The 22,723-nt window shown below is 37.6% G+C and overlaps 2 protein-coding genes across 2 annotated transcripts in view; one reads left to right on the forward strand and one right to left on the reverse strand.

The window, feature by feature from the left end:
- Positions 1–883: 883 nt before the first annotated feature.
- LOC140237060 (alpha-N-acetylneuraminide alpha-2,8-sialyltransferase-like) lies at positions 884–5,959 on the reverse strand. The gene is made up of 3 exons (XM_072317001.1): positions 5,865–5,959; positions 2,533–2,841; positions 884–1,145 (listed from the first exon to the last, which is right to left on the reverse strand). The coding sequence occupies exons 1-3, from the start codon at positions 5,957–5,959 to the stop codon at positions 884–886; spliced, it is 666 nt and encodes a 221-aa protein (XP_072173102.1).
- A 792-nt stretch (positions 5,960–6,751) lies between these two features.
- LOC140237061 (uncharacterized) overlaps positions 6,752–22,723 on the forward strand; it is a 29,215-nt gene continuing 13,243 nt past the window's right edge. The window contains exons 1-4 of the mRNA XM_072317002.1: positions 6,752–6,858; positions 16,834–16,898; positions 18,382–18,498; positions 21,883–22,026. Of these exons, the coding sequence (XP_072173103.1) occupies positions 6,752–6,858; positions 16,834–16,898; positions 18,382–18,498; positions 21,883–22,026 (433 nt within the window). The remainder of the gene's footprint in view (positions 6,859–16,833; positions 16,899–18,381; positions 18,499–21,882; positions 22,027–22,723) is intronic.

A 22,723-nucleotide genomic window follows, 5' to 3' on the forward strand; every position in this document is an offset into this window, starting at 1 on the left:
GTGTAGAATCTAAGCATACCTTCTTCTTTTGTTCTCCTTCCTTGAGCCCCCAACTCCTGCAATCTATATAGTGAGGCTGCCATGTCATCATCCTTGTTCATTGCAATTTGTTGTAAATAAGTTATTTTGAAAGCACTCTTATTCCTCATCCAAATCACTATAAATTTTGAAACTTTGTACTCAGTATGAATAATTTACAGTATGTTGTTCAAAACAATGTAACTGTCTGAAAATCATCCAGAGGTCTCCTTTAAAACCCATCGGAAAAAAAATGCCAAGATCAACGCATAGTAATATATTCAAATGCAACAGTTGTACATAATTACCTATTTGTAGTCAAAACACTCACACGCGCATCAAGCACCTCATTTGCATGAGTCTGTACAGTGAGCGCATACATCAAAATACCAATCTTAGCATTTTAGGCTATCATGAAGGTCAAAATGATAAGCTGAAAGCAGGGAAAGAAAAAAAATTGTGTAAAGGCTGGGGAACGGTGGACAATGAAAAGTTGGCTGAAGTAAAATTAAAGTTAAAAAAAAGTGACTATCTAAAAGCAATTTTGGGAATCCCTTGTTATAGAGTACATTCCACACAAATTTTAACATTCTTAATCCCAGTTACAAGATCCACCAACGAAAAATATTAACAAGTTGTCTAAAAATATAGGCGGTATACCGCCTACATATCATTATTGCATGATCAATCAAAATTATTTTTGTTTGGCGAAAGAAGCTGCTGGTGTTCCAAAAAAAAAGTGTCTCTTCTTTTACTTTTCAAATCTTCTCCTGTTTTCATCACAAGAATGATCAATGTTCGTAGCGAATCAAAGAAACGAGGAGAATAGAAAAATGTTGATTATCAGTGTCCATTCGACTTATTTTCACTCGCCGGCAACACAAGGCTCTGTCACAAGTCGAAGTACGCCATCAGCGTCCAGCTTTTGCAGACGCGCGTATTCTTCGTTCATGTTGTGTCCACCCGTGGTCTCTTTGCCGTCGTCCTCGTAGTAATGGTAGCGCAGTTCCCGGTTTTGCGAATCCCGCGGGAAAGGGTAGAATCCGTAGAGCGTGACGTCATCACAGTGCAGAAGAGCGACGGTAATTACAGAGAATCCTGTTGAAGCTATAGGGATTCCCCATACCCTGTGTGATTGACGAAATGAAATGTTCATTTGAGTCGTATAATAAAATACTTAAAACCGGAGCAATAACAATTGTCGGGGATGTCGTGTCACCAACTTCTTTCAATTAACCAATGATTCCATCACACGAAAAATATTAACGAACTTAGGAAAAATGATATTCATTTATTTCTTTAAATTTTTCCAAATTATGTATAAAAACATGACATGGAAAATTGGTTTTGTCACACATTCATAAACACATATTGACAACAAAATAAACAACAAATTACATTACATATAAAACATCAAATGAATACTCGTAAAGTCGTATTAATGATGATGAAAGAAAAAACGAGTATTATTACTATGATGATAATGATGATGATGATGATGATGATGATAACAGTCAAAATAACAACACTTGGCAAGAAAATGTCGGATTCCCATGAAAGCCATGCCTTTAAGAAAGATACCCGATACAATCCAAATGTAGGCTTGCAACACGATATATAAAGAGGTCGAACGAATGGGTTATTAGTACAGTTCGCTCTTAGGGAGGTTCGTTATTTCGAAAATTTGTTAATCCGAAAATGAAACAATCGGTGATTCCGAAGGGCCGTTAATCCGAAATGAAAAAAAAAAAAAAATTCGTTATTCCGAAGATTCACTAAATCGAGAACGAATAATAATGTTCATAATTCCGAAGCTGCCCTATAAGCATCTGAGAATTCTCTTCATTTTCGGTTCAACGAACCTTTGGAATAAAGAATCAACCTTATTATTCATTTTCGAACTAACAAACCGTCCGAATAACGAACCCTCTGAATAAGGCCACAAAAGTTCGGATCAACACTGATTAACAAACATCTAGATCTACATCTACTTCAATTATTATGCTCTAGTAGAAAATAAACATCTACTTCAATTAATATGCTCTTGTAGAAAATAAAATCACATTTTCCTTCAAGTCAATATACATGACATAGGCCTACAGATGCTATTTTTGGAGAGATATTGCGTCCACATAAGATTCCTGAATGGTAACTTGTCATTCTTTGCATGATTATGTATTGTATTCGTTGAAGACTAACGACTCTATAAAAGAAGAAGAAGAAAACAAATGACAGATTCACACTCATGGCCCTGTACCGTATGAGCGAAAGACAAACCTTGATGAGAGATCCGCAAGTGATCTTGGGCTGTAGGCCCAAGAAGGCCGTAAATCCAACACTTCATTGAAGAAGGCCGCAACCCAGCCAAGCCTTTCTGCGGAATGTCTGGGGTACCAAATTATAGTGTGCTGTGTGATACCGTGCGATGTACGATTTGCTATAGGGTAGTAGTATTCATCACTATATAGATCTATAGGCCTATTCATGTTCTTAAGTCTGCAAAACTCAACTAGCTGAGATCTGTTGATGGTCGTCACATTGATTTTAGAGCCGACATCGTCCTCGAAGGGACCACCGACGGGGGAGAGGTTCACTCGGAAGACGAAATCGTTGTCGTCGATAGCGGAACCGCAGCGACTGCCTTCCAAGAGTCCAGAGCTTCCGACGACCGCGCAGCGCGGCCCAATCTTTGGCAGAGGTCTTGTCACGTTTTGAGAAACGACGGTTCTTATTCCAAGACCGTACTGGAAATCTGCAGGTGCGACGTCCCTACGAAATATCCGCAATGTGGTGTTGGGGTTGACGTGCTTCAAAATAAGGTTCCTGCAAAGCAAACATTTATAATCTATAAACATAGGGGGTGGAGGTATGTTAAGTTCATGAGAAATTGTAGAGATCACTAGTTAACGTGAGACTATTCAAGATTTCACTGTTTGTTCAGTTCGGCTTCTATGCAAGAGAGTCAAAAAACATGGGAAACCTCGTGACAAAAATCGAATGAGATAATGATAATGATGATGATGATGACGATGATAACAATGATGATAATAATTAATAATAATAATAATAATTATAATAATAATAATAGCAATGTCTTATTTATCCAGGGTAATTCTTCAGTGCTGCCACTGCTCTATGACCAGAGGGTCCTATCATTATTGTTATCCTAGCGTTGCCAGGTACTCATACTTTATACACCTGGGTCGAGAGAGACGTGGTGGGTAGAACATCTTGTCCAAGAACGTAACATGGTAAGCACTAGGCAGGAATCGAACTTGGGTATTCCGATTGGCAGTCAGGAGTCTTATCCACTACTCCACAGCGTCTCCACATTGATATATGGAATCTTTCCAACAATCAGAGTTAAGGCAAGCGTCACACTGTCCCGGCATTGAGCAAAGATGGACGCAAGATGAAGGAAATGTTTAAAGGGGACCTCCGGAAGATTTTCAGACTTTTACATTTGAACAACTATAAATTACTTATACTGGGTACAGAGTTTCAGAATTGATAGTGACTGGGATGAGGAATAATAATGTTTTCAAAATCTATAACAAATTGCAATGAACAAGGATGATGACATGGTAGCCTCACCATAAGAATGCATGAGTTGGGGCTCAAGGAAGCAGAACAAAAGAAGAAGGTATGCATAGATTCTACACAGGTGAACTTGTTAAGCAAGTGGTATTGTAATGGAATTACATTGCTACATTTCTGAAATATGTGAGGCTCATATGTCATCAACGCTGTTCAGTGGAATTTGTTTAGGATTTTCAGATTATTGGTTTCTCTGCTCAAGGGCCACAATAAATATTACAAGTCTATACGTGGATCTGTTGATTTATGTACTACATGATGTGAAATTATGAAAATCGTCTGGAATGCCCCTTTAAAGTTCAATATTCATGTTGGAATCGGGAAATTCGTGAGGGCACATCAGCCAATATCGTATGACCATGGTATGACCGCCGGTAAGTGCCGCAGACTCCGGTAGTAACAACTTCATGTGAGTGCCGATGAAATCTTTAGCAAGCCCGAATAGTCCGAAGATCTTGCCAAGGTTAATTTTATGAACAAATTCATAATCTATCTTCGTGTAGCCGTCTAGTGTGGATCGGGTGTCATCATTTGATCCTCTGTAGGCATCGCATTTTCTTGATTCGCTTTTAACCAAGCTATAGTAGGATCCAATTTCGAGCGAAATTGAAAATTCCACTTTGTGTCGCTTTCGAGTGCCAATCTTAGGACAATGTAAACCCACCCTAATATTGGTCACTATACTACACGTGCGTAGAAATTTGGCGATGGGAAATAATGTGAAAAAAACCCCGCTAACCCATCCCAGGGAGGTGGTCACCTCCCTGCCCACCCGTAACTTTAAGTGTGTGCGTGTATGTGTGTGTGTGTGTGTGTGTGTGTGTGTGTGAGCGCGTGTGTTTAAGTGAAATGTAAGGTGGTATACCTTATTTTGGTAATAACTTGTGGTGACAATGATCTCCTTTGGTGAGTTGTATCCTTAGGAGACGTAACACGGGATGATGTTATCGCGGCGGCCAAATTCTCAGCAGCTCGAGCGGGTTGTGTAGGATGCCTATAGGTTGACGAGGCTTCAGTATGAGACGTAATTCGCGAAATACTTGCATGAGCGTGGACTTCGCTGTTGAACTCACCTGCAAAAGGAAGTCAAACACCATGCAGAAATACTTTTAAAAATAAGCTACAAAGAAATCTACACATTCGTTCCCCATAATCAATACTCGCTTCAAATATTAAATCTATATCAAACATTACTAGGTAAGGTCTTTTCCGTCTTTGGTGACATAAGCAGTGTTAAGTGTAACTTGATCTCTCTTCCACCTCCCTAATCTAATCATGAAACGTTTCCGGTCTCCCTAACCAAATTATCATCATTTGCATTCAATTTTTGCTTTTGTATCGTTTTACACCAGCTGTTCTGTTTTCGTTATTGTTATTATTTTTTTTTTTGATTATCAATGCATGTATTGACTTGCGTTACCGCTTGGACGTTCTGGGTGTGTTTTGTAAAACATTTAGTCCCGGCGACAAAATGTGAATGGCTATCTGAGCGACAAGTCTCAGTACATAATTCATTGTTTCTGATATAGCGTGTATGCACTCTTTAAGTACATTAAGTACAAAGTCTTTGGGAAGGGAATTTTTTATAATAAACTGCTGTACATACCCTAGAATTCTCCATCAGACACACTGAGAAGTCAGATGCCAATTGATAATTTCAAACAAAGTCTCAAAACTTATTTGTAAAAAAATAGCATATGTTTGTTAAACTTGAACATATTTATGTAATCATGTCAGAGGTATTGGTAACTCTGACCTCTTATATGTACGTTTTTGTAAAATAATAATTGCAGAGAAATATATTGTATTTGGTGTTGTAAATTTTTGTTGTTGTTTTTGTAATGTGTTATGATTCGTTTTGTAAAGTGTATATTGAAATTCTTTTCAAGTCTGAAATGCGCTAACTTGTTATTATTATTATTATTATTATTATTATCATTATTATTATTATTATTGATAATAATATATTACAAAGAAATAATGATGACCAATATGATGGACAAATGCACTATCCAGTATGTTTTGATCTTATATTGTCCTTATCAACATTACTGTCTATCATTATTTGAGACCAAAGAATGATTAGGAGATGTAAACTAGTGAAACATCGCCATCTTTATAACCACTTTACCCGGCCTTTCATTAATTGTAGCGGTCATCGTTATCATAGTAATAAGGAGCTTTAGATTTGTGACGCGGACGTTAAGAGGAAAAAAAAAATGTCCTGGGAATGCGCCAAGACCGCTTACCAAAATTGATCTCTCGTTGTCTGAGTTTTCACGTCAGTTCTGGGCCATTTTAGCGTCGGCTCAAACTCACAACCCAGAGATCTACTTGATGCCATTGTGACGAACGACTATATGGGGGCACCATTTTATTTTGCATAGGCAGCGTCTTCGCGAAATCTAAAGCTGCTTTACAATACGACGCAGGGAAAGAGGGAAACGGCCAACGCAATCGTCGTCTTAAAGGGGAAATCAAGTCCAAATATAAGTTAGTCTGATAAGAAAGACTAATATATTACGAGTTCAACGGTACAAGTTTGATTGAAATTGGGTAAAAAATAAGGAAGTTATGACATTTCGAATTTTCGCTAATTTTTCAGGAAACAGTTCTTGAACGGTCAATATGAATATGCAAATGGCAAAGTCAGCATGTCATCCCCCTCACAAGTTGCCATATAGTGTACATAAAATTTTAGAATTTCCAGTTTTTCATTCAAACGCAATTATGCCCAAGGCTTAAATCCTGGTACACGTGTGTATCTAAATGAATACTATTCTGAAGTTATTCAACCAGGAATATCATCATGTTTCAGACTTCAATGACAGAAACATTGAATTTTCGTCATTTCTTGTACACGATCAATGGAAAATTGTGAGGTTGTGACATGGTTAGGTCACTCATTTGCATACACATTCATATCCACTGTATAAGAACTGTTTTGCAGAAATTAGCAAAACTTCATAACAAAATGTCATAACTTCCTAATTTTTCATCCGATTTCAGTCAAATTTTTACCATTGAACTCGTAAGATTTTACGTTTTTTTTTTTATCAGACTAACATAATATTTGGACTGGATTTAACCTTTAACGCGTCCTTCGCAAATCTAAAGCTCCCTATTACTGATTGCCATGCCTACCCGAGTTCTTGACTTCGTCTCCGTCCAAGTTGCCGACGAGCCAGGCTTGGAGGAGAAGCAAACTCATCGCGAAAACACCATAAATCCAGCTGACGTGGGGTGAGGTCCAATATATTGTGAAAACCATGACTGCTGTTAGTAGCATTCGAATGTACAAAGCCCACTTCGGTTATTATAAGTTTGGATGATGACTTCCTTTGAATATTCCGAGCTTTTGAATTCAGGCATTAATAATTGTCGATGCTGAGGTGAGCTCTAAGAAGAATCAGCGAATGTTGTCTGCATGAGATAAATTGAAGTGGAAGCATAATAAAAAGTTAAATACAAAAGCAACAAAACAAAATCAAAACAAGAACGCAATTAATGATTTCTAATTTAAATTTTCTTCGACAATAAATACACTGTGAGTGTGATTTCGTCTGACTTCCTTCAATGTCTACGTACCAAAGAAGGGAGCAAAAAATGGGATGGGGTGGGGGAGGGGTATCCATACTTTCATGCTTAAAAGTAGGATTTTTTTTTTTGCACATTGTGTTTCATCTTGACTACTTTATCCCAGGATGAAAAAGTTCGTCATGGCGTTAATATCATAGCAAGATACTAGGATTCCGCAAGTAATTGGTTTAATCAGAAAGAGCGACATACAGTGTACTAGAAATTATGGACAACACAATATTTGTTGGTCAGATTTAATTAATGGGTTTATCAGACAGCATAACACAATTTCTTGTCATATTCTGTCCACTATTTGATAATCACAAACTGGAAAGCTCGGTGTCTCATGGCAGAATATACGTGGAATAATATCAGGCCTATATAGTTGTCTTAAAAAATAGAAAGTTTTGTTGGCAAGCGAAGAAAGAGAGTGACCTCATAAAAGAAGATCATTATTATAGGCATTTCAGTCCATTGACTCCTTAAATCGACATAGCAGGACGAATGGTATGGCTTCAGATATCATTCCCTCTCACTGCTAAAGAAGTCATTTAAATAACGAATTAGTGTAGATATAGACTTATGTGTGAAACAAATTAAGTGTGAAGTTTTAAAACTGTCTCTTTTTGGGAGGCGTTATTTGCAATGCTGGTATTTTGAAATGGATGGTAGAGTTTCAGTTGAGATGAGGCTTCAGGTTTCCAACGTTTTTTGAAGACGATTTTTTGAATGATGAGAAACCTCTTAATTATGAAATATGAAAGAGCATATAAATCTAAGAGAAATTCAAAGTTTTATAATTGATGAAAACTGGGTTTGAAATGACCGAGATATCCTAAACAAAGTTGCTTTGGTTTTTTTTTAATATCTCAGTCATTTCAAAACCGATTTTCGTAAAATAAATTTTGAATACCTATTAGAAATATATGAGCTTTAACATTTCATAAAGTGGTTTCTAAGTATCTCACATAAAGTGAAAAGCTGAACCATCATCTCAACCAATACTAGTACTATACCATTCCTTTAAGTCGTATATAAAATACTAGTAGTTCATTTAGACATACAGTATACACATAATATAGCAAACAGTGAATTACTTGACAGGTTCGACGTTTGAGATTCCCTGGTGCTGCCAGTGAAGAAGACATCTGTCTTCACAAAATAGCTTCATATACAGCAGAGTAATTACCAGACTCAATAAAAACACTCACATTGATATCAAGATCATAGTACAGGTGGGGACCGGTATTCTTCATTTTTTCTTTCTCTTCATTCTTTTCTGTTTTCTTTTGTTTTATTTCCTTTTTTAACAGACCAGGGGCTCGAGCTCAGTATAGGACGATCCCTGAAGTATAGAAGAATCTCTGATCCTTACGATGGTCATCGTAATGATGAGTTCGGTTTATACATGTGCTAAACATTGGCTGTATATCTCCCCATCCAATTCCTCCCTCCCTCCAAAACAACAACAACAACAACAACACAAAAAACAAACAAACAAATAAACAATCAAACAAATTGTACAAACTGTACAAGCAATGTTTCTAGGTAGATTCCTCGTATTTCGCATGCTATTCTCTTATTTGTTGTATTCGACTTTTATTGACGCATTCAACATTTTGTTATGTTTAAGGTTTACTTGTAAAACGTGAGATATGGAACAACGAAAAAAAAGTTAAGGTTGATGTGCTCAAGGTACTGCTTGGTACAACTGCGTATTGGCAAGGATTATTAAAGTCTGCGTGCTCTGAATGAAAGGAGAATGTCTCGTGTTAACACTGTGATGAACCATGGCTTTGTTTACCATGACGTCATCTCCAGGAGGGCTTGAAATGTGTTTAGGACAGACGAACAAAAAAATAGTAGCTTCAAAAAGGAGGCGTCACTTGATTTCTTTAGAAAACTGCTCAAGCGCGGAAAGATGCATTCTTCCATGACAAGTGAGAGGCACGTTTCAGGGCTACCATTGGGTTTGCGCCGCTGTAAAACAGAATGCCCTTCCTATTTGAGTACTATGGTCATGAATGCAGTCAAAATAAAAAGGAAAAACATCCATATTTGCAATTAGTTTTCAACAGTGTGGTACACGCCCACCGCTCAAATTCTCTGTTCTGTTTGTGTTGCTCTCTGGCTGCTGTAGGTGAGTCATGTTAACTTGAATCGATCGGTGGGATCACCTTCGAAGTTTATAGACTGTCCATCGGGGAACGGCTTACATGCATAGCAAAGGTGTGACTGAGCACGCGGCATCCATGTCACTGATATCGTATGGATAACCTGATAGGACCTATACAGATCTATTGATCGTGGCATTTCCATAACGCAAGGTAAGTGCATCGGATCTATACCAGTGTGACTATACATGAGTACTCCATTTAAGTCAAACCACGTATACAGGACCTATAGAAATCAGTTAGTATACTTCGCCTTAGGCAGTTTAGGCGATAATGATATACGTTTAACACATAACGTGTAAAATGGAAAACAATAATTTCATTTCATTTCATTTCATTTCATTTGTTTTATTTCCATAAAAATGTAGGCCTAATCAGTATGAACAACTGGCTATGGATTTGCTTCGTTTTCATACAATAAAGGACAGTGAGACCGTTTTTCGTGTTTGTTTTATTTTGTTAACCGTGCATTCTATCTTTGCAATGGTAAGTTAGGTTTAGTTGTATATACAGTTGTGTGCGTTTTGTAGATATTATGACCGTGTATAAGTGTGTACATAAGTAGGTATATATGCGTGTATTTGTGTGTGATTTCTGCTTCAGTAATCAAAGGCCCACTCACTACAGGAACCTCTCTTTTGTTACCCCTTGCATTTTATGTGTACAGCAACAGTAAAATAACCCGAGTTCCAAGCGCATAGAAGCATGTAATCCCGATTCCCAAAGGTTGAGACACGGGGTGTTTAATAGCATAATAACAATGAACAGCATACAGTCCCTCCCATTTTCAGCTTATCATTCCCCGACCTTGCGTTGGCAGTCCACAGCTTTCGATAAAGCGACTGTTAGACTATACGGTGAAACTTGTCAAATCCGAGACAATTATGAATACATTTCATTACTTGGGACGCTTGCTGCTTTCTTATGCCGTCATCAGGCAGTCAAGTTATACGACTGCCTCAAATACTGCGATTGCTACTTCAAGCGGTTGCAGTTCGTTAGTTCTGGATATTCGTTAATTCATCAACGAAATAAGGTTCGTAATTCCGAAGGTTCTTTGGTAAGCACACTCTCTACAGAACTATCGGATTATCAAGCCTTATTTCATTTAAACTTTGAGAGGATAGTAAGCCTTCGTGGAGCCGGTGAATTACTTTTGACTTCGTGAGCGGATAAAACCCCATGCAGCGGGATGGGGATTAATGAATTTGAAGGTAAGAAAATCAACAAGGTGGAGCAGAGAAAAGAGTAAACAAGCAACTGTAGAGTGAAAAAAATGCGGAAAATGACAAGCAGCTCATCTCCTTGTAAGAAAATTATGAACAAAGGGGAGGCGTCAGGCGGATTAAAATTTACATTGCTGGAATCCCGTAGCCGGCAAGCAAGGCAATGGAATGTAAACCGACGGGTTTGCTGATGTCGAGATCATTTCCACTTTTGATCGGAAACCATATCTGATAACACTGTTATTGATATGACTAATAGCTGACGAGTGTACAATTCAGTTGGAGGTGATTCGAATATGAAAGCGTAAATCAGTTTCATTAAACCCATCATTAAACATAAAGTTAGTTTCCATATTTTGGTCAAATTCTTACCCTCTGTACAAAACTAGAACTTCACACAGGAACCAATGATGAGTATATGTGAGTGTGTGCTGAACACTCGTCTGACCCTCAGCAATGGACATGTGATACCACCTTAGCTCTGCTGACTATAGGCTTCTGGTCTCTTGCTCCAAGGCACATGAATGCTTTATTAATAATTCATGATGGATTGTCCTGGGCACACTGCTAGTATGAATTCATGGTAAAGGTGAAATGCATGCACATAAAGAAAGTAAGGACATGTTTCCATGTGCTTGCATACACTTACATTTCAAGATGAATAAAGACTATATAGCTGTAATACTGAAATTCCTCATGAATAAATAATAGAGCATATAAACCCTTGCCATTGACTAGGACCATTGTCTGGGTGTTAACCACACACTCCCATACACACCAATTACCCCTGTCCGAAGTGAAACTTTGTACAGCAGACAGAGGGTTCAAATCTGAACCCTAACTTAAGAATTAATCTTGAATTTAATGAAACTGATTTATGCTTCCATTTTTAAATGACCAGCTACAAAATTGTACACTATTCAGCTATAGCTCATATCAGTATCAGCGGTTTCTATACAATTCCTATCTTAATGGGAAATGGTTTTTTGCAACACCTATAGTATATTATCTATGACAGACATTGTTCCTTACAACCAAAAAAACGTCGCCCGATCTTGTTTTACATTGTACCGACTAATTCCTCAGTCTGGATTTCGATTTTTTAATCAAATATAGGATATGTTTAGGAGTGAAGGATGAAGCGGTGAAATACCTTGTTGTCGGGTCCTCTCCGGTACAATGTCCGTCAGATTTGATCAAGCTGTCACTATTGCACAAATATCATTGAGGGAATCCACACTTGGCAGTTTCCAAATTGGCTATTTCGTGGAAAGGGCCCATCGCGACATTACAGACCGTCTAAGAAGCATCTCCAGCACATTCTCTTTAAAGTTTATTCAAATCATGAACAGATGGGTCTCATGGAATGAGAATGAAGCGAGTGAAGCTACTTGAACCAGATGGTCTCCTCCCTTAATGACCCCAAAGGAGAAGCGGAAGCAAGAAATCCACCAACTCTTCCAGAAATATTTCAGAAAACTCCTGCTGTCTCAATACGCTGGCGAGTCTCGAACGTGTTTGCGCCGCCGCGCCGTGGCCCCATACATTTCCCTGCAGAGAGACGGAGACCGATCAGGGCTCTGTTTGATTATCCTAATATTTCATTTCGATAGATTTTCTTTCTCTACCAACGCTGAAATCAAGTAGAATTATAACCATTATGTGTATATTCCTACCATCTGTTATCGCCGTCATATCAATACATTATGTTTTGTTTTCTCTCTTTGTCGTATTACTGGTCTGAACTTCTATATCCCTTCTCCGTTTCTCTTTCAAAAACATTGGTTATTCGGGGCTTACAGCAAAACAAGCTTGCTTTCCTGTTGGTCTCGCCATACTTCTCTTTGTACAACTCGATTTTGATTTCGACCAGATATTATGATTACTGTGTATATCATAATATCATGTGTATATCATGATATGTTTGTTTGTATACCATTTACAAGTATACAAGAACCACATGTGCTATCACTTTCGATGTAATGTTCTTTATTTCACGAGAAGTATGAAATAAATTGAAATTGAATTGAAATTTATCTTCTCCCTCTCTCGTCCCTCTGGTATTGTTTACCATCAATACAGAGTCTCACACTACATAACACGTCATCACCGTGTTACACAATATTTCAAATTTCAAATTCAAATTTACTTCACATGCTAAAAAGAAAACATCACGTTCATCACGTTCACAATAAAACAGAAGAGAAAATCTGTTATATACAAACATAGCACATGAGGGATCAGTAAAAGCCGTATGAAGCCTATCGAGGCCGATTCCCTTACAAACAATGAATAAGACGCGAATTACGTATTCGAATACGTAACGTGGTGATGACGTGTAGTGTGAGACTCTTACCAGATTAGTGTTTTTGTTATTATATGACAATAAAAGAGTGAGTACTTTGCTAGTCTTAAAAGGACTATACAGTACTGGTTAAGGTGAGGATTCAGCTTGTAACGTTTTGCGAGATATTAAGAAACAACTCTCTGAAATGTTAAAGAGCATACAATTATACGGGGAATCAAAAGTTTATTTGATGAAAATTGGTTTTGAAATGGCTGAGATATCTAAAAACAAGGTGAAACAAAGAGATCCTATAATATTAAAAGTCGTGGCCTGTCAATTTTATTAGGATCGCTTTTCGGGACATCTCAGCCATTGTAAGGTCAATTTTCAAATAAACGATAAGTACTTCTTGAATATACATTCTTTCATATTCCATAAGATGTTTCTCATTATCTCATCAAAAAATTTTATAAACCTGAATCCTCACCTCAACCAGTACTGTACAGTCCCTTTAACGGAGATGTTCACGTCAATTAGCTAAGTGGGTCAATTCTATATTGTTTTATTGACCTCTTGAAATATTTGATTTGTGTTTTGATCAAGCACCTATAGCTCCCTGCATTTCGAATTCTGACTTGCCTTTGTCTTAAACATTCCCTCCACTTTTCTGCTCTCGCTAGCTCATAATCGCACTATTTTACCAGATCATCCTTGATGAATATAGAAATGCATGCAATCATCAAGGAGGTTCAAGGGAATAAAGTCACAACCGTCTTATTTCTTTCCTTTGCTAGAAAGTCAAACCCTTTAAGTGTCACTCTTTTCGACTGCAATATTTACTCTTTGTAACCGTCGCAAATTATGCAATAAGTTTTTTTTTTTTTTTTTTTTTGTCAGGACACATATAATATTCGCATACAAATATTTCACTATGCTGTACTTTAAGACTTGTACTCCTTTCAAAGTGGTAAACAATATGAGTTGGCAAAATAGATGTACACTTTGTATCACTTATCACTTTTTTTATGGGATAGGTTGTGGTATTATTGGTTAAGAAAATGAAAATGCATAAAAAGGACTTAATAACTAAAAACATTAAGAAGTTCATTTATTTATTTCTATTTTTTGTACATTTTCTGGAATGAACTTGGGTTGTTCTTTTTAGGTATTCATAGATATACAATAAAGAGTAAGGACTTTCATAATGTGGACCCCTATGGGACTAAACAATCTGTATGCGATATTTGCGTTTTAAGTCATCAACACTGAAGTATTGCTGCCGATTCGATCAGAAACCTTATACCCATGGTCTATTTATTGCGCATAAACCATAGTGTATAACTCGTGAAGTGGGAAAATGCCATATTTGATTGTATTGAACGCTCTACTTACATTTCAAAGTAAAGCAAATAGTAAAGTATTAAAAACGTTATGATCAGTTCAGAATTTGAGTGACATTGTTGGAGGACAGTATACTGTTGCACGTAATATTCAGACTGCATTGATTTGAATGATATCTAATCGTAGTCCCTCTTTAGTCATCATAATCAGATCGGGTTTTTGTTTAACTCTCACTTAATGTAATAGAAATATCTGCATCCTATTTGCTATAGCCGTTAGGATTCGAAAGTCGTAATGTTTGCTATGAGGTAGATTTTGTTTACAAATGTCCAATATCGTTATTTCGGCCCGTATACAGCATGTTTATTCAGCAAGTATTGGTATTGGCATTCACGTTGCTATAGTGGTGTAACAGCTGTACCATTCTCTGGAAACTATTCTCCTCCGCTGTATTGATAACCAGATGGACACACAGCTCAGTTTACAACTTCTTTAGCCGTGTCTAAAAAATGCGGACTGAAAACACACATAACTATAAAAATGCTCATCTCTATGTGCGCCATCTGTCGCCAAACTATCTTGAGAACCTTGTGTATGTGTAACATTATTGCCAAGCTCTAAATTCCAAGTGGATCCTCCAAAATTGCTGATTAACATTTGAAGAACCCAGTCATATCGCTGTGATGATTTTTTTTAAAAAACAATGTTTAGTATGTTTCAGCTCCATACAACAAAGTGGCAAAAGACTAAATATGAGCCCTCGCTTGTGCTACGATTTAGTTGTGACGTGTTTCACACGAGTTTATCGTTTGCAAGTTGGGTGATTAGATGACATGAGGCGCACTAGCAATTCCACAGCACAAGATAAGCTTCTCTGTATGATGGCCGAAGTCTTATCTATCATTATAGTGCTAGAAGTTGATACCTTGTCCTCATTTCTGAACAATAATAAGAGGATCTATAAGATTTCAAGGTATATCCTGCTTTTATAGAGCCGACTACCACTATTATACCTTGACTGTTTTGCGCCATTTCAGGGATATGATACAAAAGCGGCATGCGCCTGAGAAATTAGTTCTTGTTCATGTTCACCGCAAATAACAAAAAGCAAAGCTTTGCAGGAGTCCCCTCCATTTCCAAACACATTCTCTTCGATACATTAAAGCCACGCACAGCGTACGATTGTATTTCCTTTGACATTACTTTCCTTTATTGTTTGAAATGAGGTGCATTATTCTACATTTGTATTTGTAAAATGGTAAACATTAATTTAGTTTTGTTGGAAATGAAATAAATGAAATGAGAAATGAAAAGAGCAACTCAGTTGATTTGTTAGTTTGGTACACAACCTTAAAGGACAAGTTCACCTTCATAAACAAAAAGATTGAGAGAATGCAGCAATATTAGTAGAACACATCAGTAAAAAATTGAGGAAAATTGAACAATCGATGCAAAAGTTATGAATTTTTAAAATTTTTGTGTTGGAACCGCTGGATGAGGAGACTACTAAGGCTCGTGATGTCATATGAGTACAACCGTATAAAGAAAATGTAAAGAAAAATCAACATATTTTCATTTTTTCGCATAATAAAAGAGCACCTGACTTGCCTCTTTCTAAGGACAATGGGAATAATAATATTACCCATAACATATGTCAGTAACGAGTCAAGGGAATGTGTACTTTTTTTCAAAAGATGAAATTTTATGAAATTCTCTTTATATTTTCCTTATATTGTTGTACGCATGTGACATCATACACTGCAGTAGTCTTCTCATCCAGCGGTGACTGCACAAAAACTTAAAAAAATAATAACTTTTGAACGGATTATCCGATTTTTCTCAAACTTTCAATGATGTGTTCTACTAATATTGCTACATTCTCTCAATCCTTATGTTAATGAAGGTGAACTTGTCCTTTAATGACGTGAAAACCCTGAGTACTCGTTTGATGTTCTTTGTTGTCTGCAGAACGGAATCCATTACTATATAAAGGTTTTTTTTTTCAGGGTGTGGTGGAACATGTTTTCTGAAATAACAGGTCAAGGGAGAAAGACGCCTATTGTGTATTGACTCTGAGCACATGCCGAAAGATTTCTTTTTCTATTTTTTCCATTTTCTATTTACTTTGCCATGGTTCTTTCGCTCTCTCCTCTCTTCCTCTCTCTCCCTCTCTCTCCCTCTCTCCCCGTGGGTGTATGTCTCGCCGGCAGACACCACTTATTTAATAAACACGTTTTATACTATATGAAGATTACTCATTAATTAAAATAATGAGACTGAGCAAATTATTTGATCCGCATTCATTTTTTTTTTTTTCGGAAGCACTGCTTTGTTGCAGAGTTAGTATAAAAAATCATGTGGTTTCCTGTTATAAGTTTCTGTGTAACATATCGAAATTAAGTTATTGAGTTAATTTACTTTGTATACTGATTTCAATTCTTCACATGCCATTGTTGCAGTGATGCGACGCTAATCTTTTTTCCCATGACTCCGTCCGCACGAGCAGAAACTTCTTGAACCTACGTGCGAAATCATAATTATTTCACGAAGAATTAGACAGAAATGTGCAGTGACAGTGGAATTTTCATTTTTCCTCTGTTATCTGTTACAGATATTCGACAATGGGCGGCTACTCTACTTTGTGTATTCTATTGGGTCTGCTCATTTTACGATCAGGTAAAGTATAATATATCAAGAAAATGCGGTGTTACTATACAGTATGTCCCCCAAAAATATTACAATCAGATTTTCGCATTGATAACACCCAATATGATTAAACTGTCTAAATGCTACTTGAGAGTCTTAAAATATAATATCTTAGCTCTATTTTGCAGAAAACCTCATTCAATTTGATTAAGCGGTCACATAGAAATGTGGATTGAGTCTGATTCTTCCAAGTTTAGCACTTCGATGCTCTTGTGTGTGAATACAACTTGGAGGGAAGATATTTCTGACATCCTCTACAAAACTCCTCATTTCTCTTTGACCACTGAAGCAAGTCGAATGGGGTTTTCTGTACGATGTGGGCAATGAGTTATGGTTTCATACCCTGAATTTGTATTTAGATTGATTCATCGTTGCGGAAGGTCCCGTTGTATTTTTTTTTTTTTTTTTTTGGGGGGGGGGGGGACACGTGGTATTGTTGTAGCTTTATAACGCTGTTAACTTTGCTTACTATGAAGACATGGAACCCGTAACGCTTGTGAGAAAAGAGGGGTTCGCTGTTTAAGTGCTATGGTCGCGCCGCTATACTTTACTAGGCCTACTGAACGAAACTAATAACATTTCGAAAATGTACCAATTGTTATGATAAGTGAAAAAATTAGCAAAGAAAATAGGACATATCTACACATTGAAGACGATCTTTGGTGATAATAATCTGAGTGGAGACAAGAAAAGGAAAGCAGCAAAAATCAGTGAAAGGACGATATCTTGCGGAGATTCCTGAATATCAAAGGAATTGATGCATAAGTTAATTTAGCATATCCCATTTAAGAAATGGAAATGGCGTACTTTTGGAGTCTCAGCCGACAGACTTTGAAGGGAAGAAGGCCAATTTGTTCACATCGATACCACAAGTCACGTCAAGCAGGCAAATATAGCTATGTCTCTGTGAGACTTCAATAACAACCCCATACAACTTGATTCACGGGTGAATCAAATTGTTGAGATTCTTTTTTTTTTGTTCATTATATATACCGAAAAGCAAGTAAAGCTGAACGGAATTGTATAATGTGCGAGTCATATTCTTCGTTTCAAAGTCTTGTTTACAGAAATTGCTTCGGCATCCAAGTGTAACATTGGCTGAAATATAATGAATCTGCATGGAATTATCATCGTGAAATTCAGGGGTTATGTGACATGCATTTGGGACAAGTTGGTTGCTCATGGCAGTCGGACTGGGTTGATTATCATTGATACATTGTACTGTTTTCTCTTCCCGATAAATATTACTCGAAAGTCTCTGACTCTGAATTATGTTGTAAACGGTTATATCTATGATGATTATTGTTTACTTTTTGGCAAATTTTGTTAATACCATGGCTTTCCATTTATATGACTGTTTGATATGTATAGTCGATCTCTAGTAAACATAGAATGTCTCGTTGCGCAAACAACTGAACTATTTTCTTGATTCTAATCTAAAACTGATCTTCAGAGGGGCAGCCACCGGAGATCGGATGCTGTTCGCCCCCGATGCTACAGGCGGACCAGATCGCCGCGAGGTGTCCAAGCAGCGCAATGACGAGCGAGTGCGACCCTTCCGGCTGCTGCAGTAAGAGATGATATGCAACAGTTTGTGCATTGTTGTTATAGTAGTCAATTTTGCAAGCAATAGTAGGCCCATTATACAAGTAATAATAAACTATAATATGCAAAAAGTAACCACTATAGATGCTATACCGCTTCGTACCAATGCTATTGTATTAACACTGCTCAATAGTCCAGCTTTATCACCCTCACCTACGAAGGAGAGACTTAGAACAATTCAAGCGGCAGTGGTACGTACAGGACGGTAGAATGCTGGTCCATGTCGTTTGGACTGTTTAGGAATAGGGCTCACACGGGTAAATAATTCCCCATAGAGACGTGTGTTAAAATTCAAAATTCAAAAAATTCTGTAAAATAGCTGGAAGAAATGAGGTGTTTCATCTTCACTGACCTGGATAAGTGAGATATACCCTTTCATCCATCAAATTTCCAGGGTGGGTTCTTCGGCTCAAATTCTGTCCAAGGGTCCGCAAAGCCAGACTACGAGTTCTTTTCACTGAAAAAAAAAATCACCTATTTTCTGTACATGCAGCCAATAAAATATAGTCCCCTCAAATTCCATCAGAAAAGCTTTCATCTTCCAACCAAAATGTAGTTTGTAGAGGAATTCATACTCAATATCTACAGCTATTCAGTTTTTTTTGCCCAACTGCATCAATGATTTTTAATGAATTTCTTTCTTCATTTATTTTGGTATCTTTGGTGCGAATTTGTGAAGGGGTCTGGGACATTCCATTTTTAGCTCACCTGAGCCGAAGGCTCAAGTGAGCAATTGCGATCGCTCTTCGTCCGACGTCCGTCATGCGTCGTGCGTCGAGCGTCGTACGTCGTCCGTCGTGCGTCATCCGTCGTGCGTAAACTTTTTACATTTTCATCTTCTTCTTGAGGATCCCGTGACCGATTTTCACCGAGCTTGGCAGGTAGCATCCCTAGGGGGATAGGATCTCAATTTGTTCAGATGGGCACCATGCCCCACCTGGGGGCCCCCAGAGGGGCCCAACCCCCCCAAATTATGGAATTTAAAAAAAATCTTCTTCTCTAGAACCAGAAGTGATAGAGCTAAGTTAATACTATGAGTTGGTACATTGATGACTGTAGTTTCAAGTTTGTTCATGGCGGAATCAGAGGTGCCCCCCTTGGGACCCAGGGAAGGGTGGTGAGGAGGGGTCCTAATGGGGCCCAAATTGTACATTTTCATCTTTTTCTTGAAAATGCTATGATGAATTTTCACCAAACTTGGCACATAACATCTCTAGGGGGATAGAATCTCATTCTCATCATATGGGCACCATGCCCCACCTGGAGGGCCCCAGGGGGCCTAAAATGGGACCTAATTGTAAATTGTCATCTTTTTCTCGAAAACCTCGTGATGAATAATCAATAACTTGCCAGGTAGCATCCCAAGGGGGATATAATCTCATTTCCATCAAATGGGCACCATGCCCCACCTGGGGGCCCCCAAGGGGGGCCTAACCCACCCCCAGTTAGGAATCTTTAAAGATTTTCTCTAGAACCAGAAGTGATTGAGCTGAGTTAGTTAATACAGAGAGTCAGTATATTTATGACTGACATTGTTTCAAGTTGGTTTATGGCAGAATCAGGGGTGACCTCACCCCCCTCCCCTTCGTTAGGGTTAAGTCTTTTTTTTTCCAAACTGCGTAGTCCAACATACTAGAAAGAACAGTGCACTGGGCAGATATCTTTACCAGTGTGATGGAATATGCAAATGGACACCATGGCCCCAGCTCTCAAAGCTACCCCCACCACAAGTTTCCAATGTTCTCAGGCAAGAGTCTGCTAGGTGAACTTGCGACACTCGGGTGAGCGCGAGACTCCCGGGTCTCTTGTATTTACAGGTGTGAGCCATATAGTGCATGTGTTTCAAATTGCTTACTGGCGTTGAGGGCGTCACTTTTATACCAATTGAGCTATGCATTGCCTTGTCTGAATTAAGATTGGACCTGACGACTTTGTTGGCATAAAGCGAAACCTGAGAAAGAATGAGATGTGTTGTAGACTAATGCAAAGATATAAGCTTGAACTTCGTGCAATTCGACTTTGCATCTTGCTCTAGAACGAGAAAGTAAATTGGCACTTTTTTAGCATTTCAATGAAGTGCAACGTAAATTTGTTCAAAGTCAGCTATAAGACACTTCTTCACCATAACAAAGCTAGAAAAAGAGTCGCACAGGAGTTCAGGACAGGGTAGCGTGAAAGCGACATACTAAAACTCACCTATCAGATAGACTCTTATAAAGTTGTAAAACTTTTACGAAGCGGTATAGCATTAACAATTCATTACTGCTTGTATAGTACTATTGCTTGCAAAATTGATTACAATATATAAAAGCAATGGATAAAAAGAACTTCAAGTCTTCTTTCTGCACTATTTAGCTCTCTAACAATGTTTTGAAGACGGTGGGATTGCGCTGCGATAAAACTGATCAGAACTTGGACCTTGTTTAAGCTTAAAGAAGAAGCCCACCAAAATATAAACTTCAAAAGAAAGATGAAAATATATTCCCCACAGAATGATTATAAATGACTAAAATCGAATAAGAATTAAGGAAGATGTGACATTTTGATATTTCCCATATTTTCGCAAAACATTTCTTGACCGGTTCTTATGAATATTCAAATCAACTATTGATAGCTGAAGATGTCATACCCTCACAATTTCTTATTCATTTCAAATACAGAAATGTCAAGAATCTCATGTTCTAGCTCTATGAATATGAAACTTGTCTTACAACCACCCACATAAATAGGAACAAATGCCAACTCTGTATATCTTGTAGTAGAAACATGCTTATTAGGTGTATTAGCTTAAAATAACAATTATTTCGAATCTTACATACTAGTATAACATGAATTTGAAAAAATGTGAGGGTATGACATCATCAACTCGCTCATTTGAAAATTCATAAGCGCTGGTTAAGAAAATGTTTTCCCCAAATTTGTGAAAATTCAAAATGTCATAGTAACTTTTTCATTTCTTATCGGATTTTAGTCATTAATTTTTTTGAATCATTGTGTGGGGTTTATTTTTCTGTTTCTTTTAAAATGTATTTATTTTTGGGGTGGATTTCTTCTGTAAGGATTGGAGTTTTCCTCAGCCATCCCTCCTTTGAGATCATTCAGCTCATTTCGTTCAACTACTGGTAGAGTCTACCGCCACATCTTCTCATTGACTCATTGACTTCTATATTGTTTGGGGTGTGCTCATTGAATTATGAGATTATGAGAATTTTGCTGTATACAATGTACTTACATAAAAAGAACGGTTTTATCTTTTGTTATGTAGGGCGGAGACCAAATGGAATATGATTATGATATAGTAGGCCTAATGTCACATGATTTTGTACATCATGCTCTATTTAAATCATAGTCTTCGCCAACACTTCATCGCTCGGGCTAACGCAACAAGTCGAGGATCCATACGCATGTTTAAATTCGACGCTGGTGATCGAGCGGTTCAGGGTTTGTGATGGGACCCCAGACTGTCCGAGAAGGGACGATGAGTTGTTTTGTTGTGAGTATAATTGACCTGATTACTGTCGAAACTAAGTTACTGAGGAACACTTTCTTTATTCGGTTGTTTCCTTTGATAGGTCATTGTAAGACCAAGCACTGTAATCTGGTAATATGTGAGGTACTCAACTCGTCATCTGAATGTGATTAAGCTATTATGAACTCAGAGAACATTACACAGTATCATATCTACTGAGTATCGATTCTGGATTGGGAAACATCTTCTTTCATTAAAGTACAATGGTGCCATGGCTCTTGGATGAAAATATTTTGTATTTCCCCGACGTCCTTTCACACCAGAACCCCCCCCCCCCCCAAAAAAAAAAAGTCATTTGGATGAGAATAGATACTGTTTTCTTTAACTTCTTTTATAGTCTTATTGTAATGAACAGCCTTGCAATTTTGAGATTCATCATTTTCACTGACGACGATGTTGTCGGAATTGATGAATCAAAATCTAGCATACTTTGACGCCAAAGTTAAAAAAGGCGAGGGGATGGAAGAGGAATAGAAGCCTTGTAATCGTAATATGCATTGCTTTCTACAGATCTGTATCACGAACCATCCGCGTACTATGCGTAATATGCTCACATGCGACACCATTATTATCGTAGCGAATGTAAAGTATATAACATGTATAAGCGATGTATTTCTAACTATATGATACTCAATTAGCTTTATATACAATCACATTTCGA

The sequence above is a fragment of the Diadema setosum genome, chromosome 13 (genome assembly GCF_964275005.1).
Source record: "Diadema setosum chromosome 13, eeDiaSeto1, whole genome shotgun sequence".
In the NCBI taxonomy this organism is placed as follows: domain Eukaryota; kingdom Metazoa; phylum Echinodermata; class Echinoidea; order Diadematoida; family Diadematidae; genus Diadema; species Diadema setosum.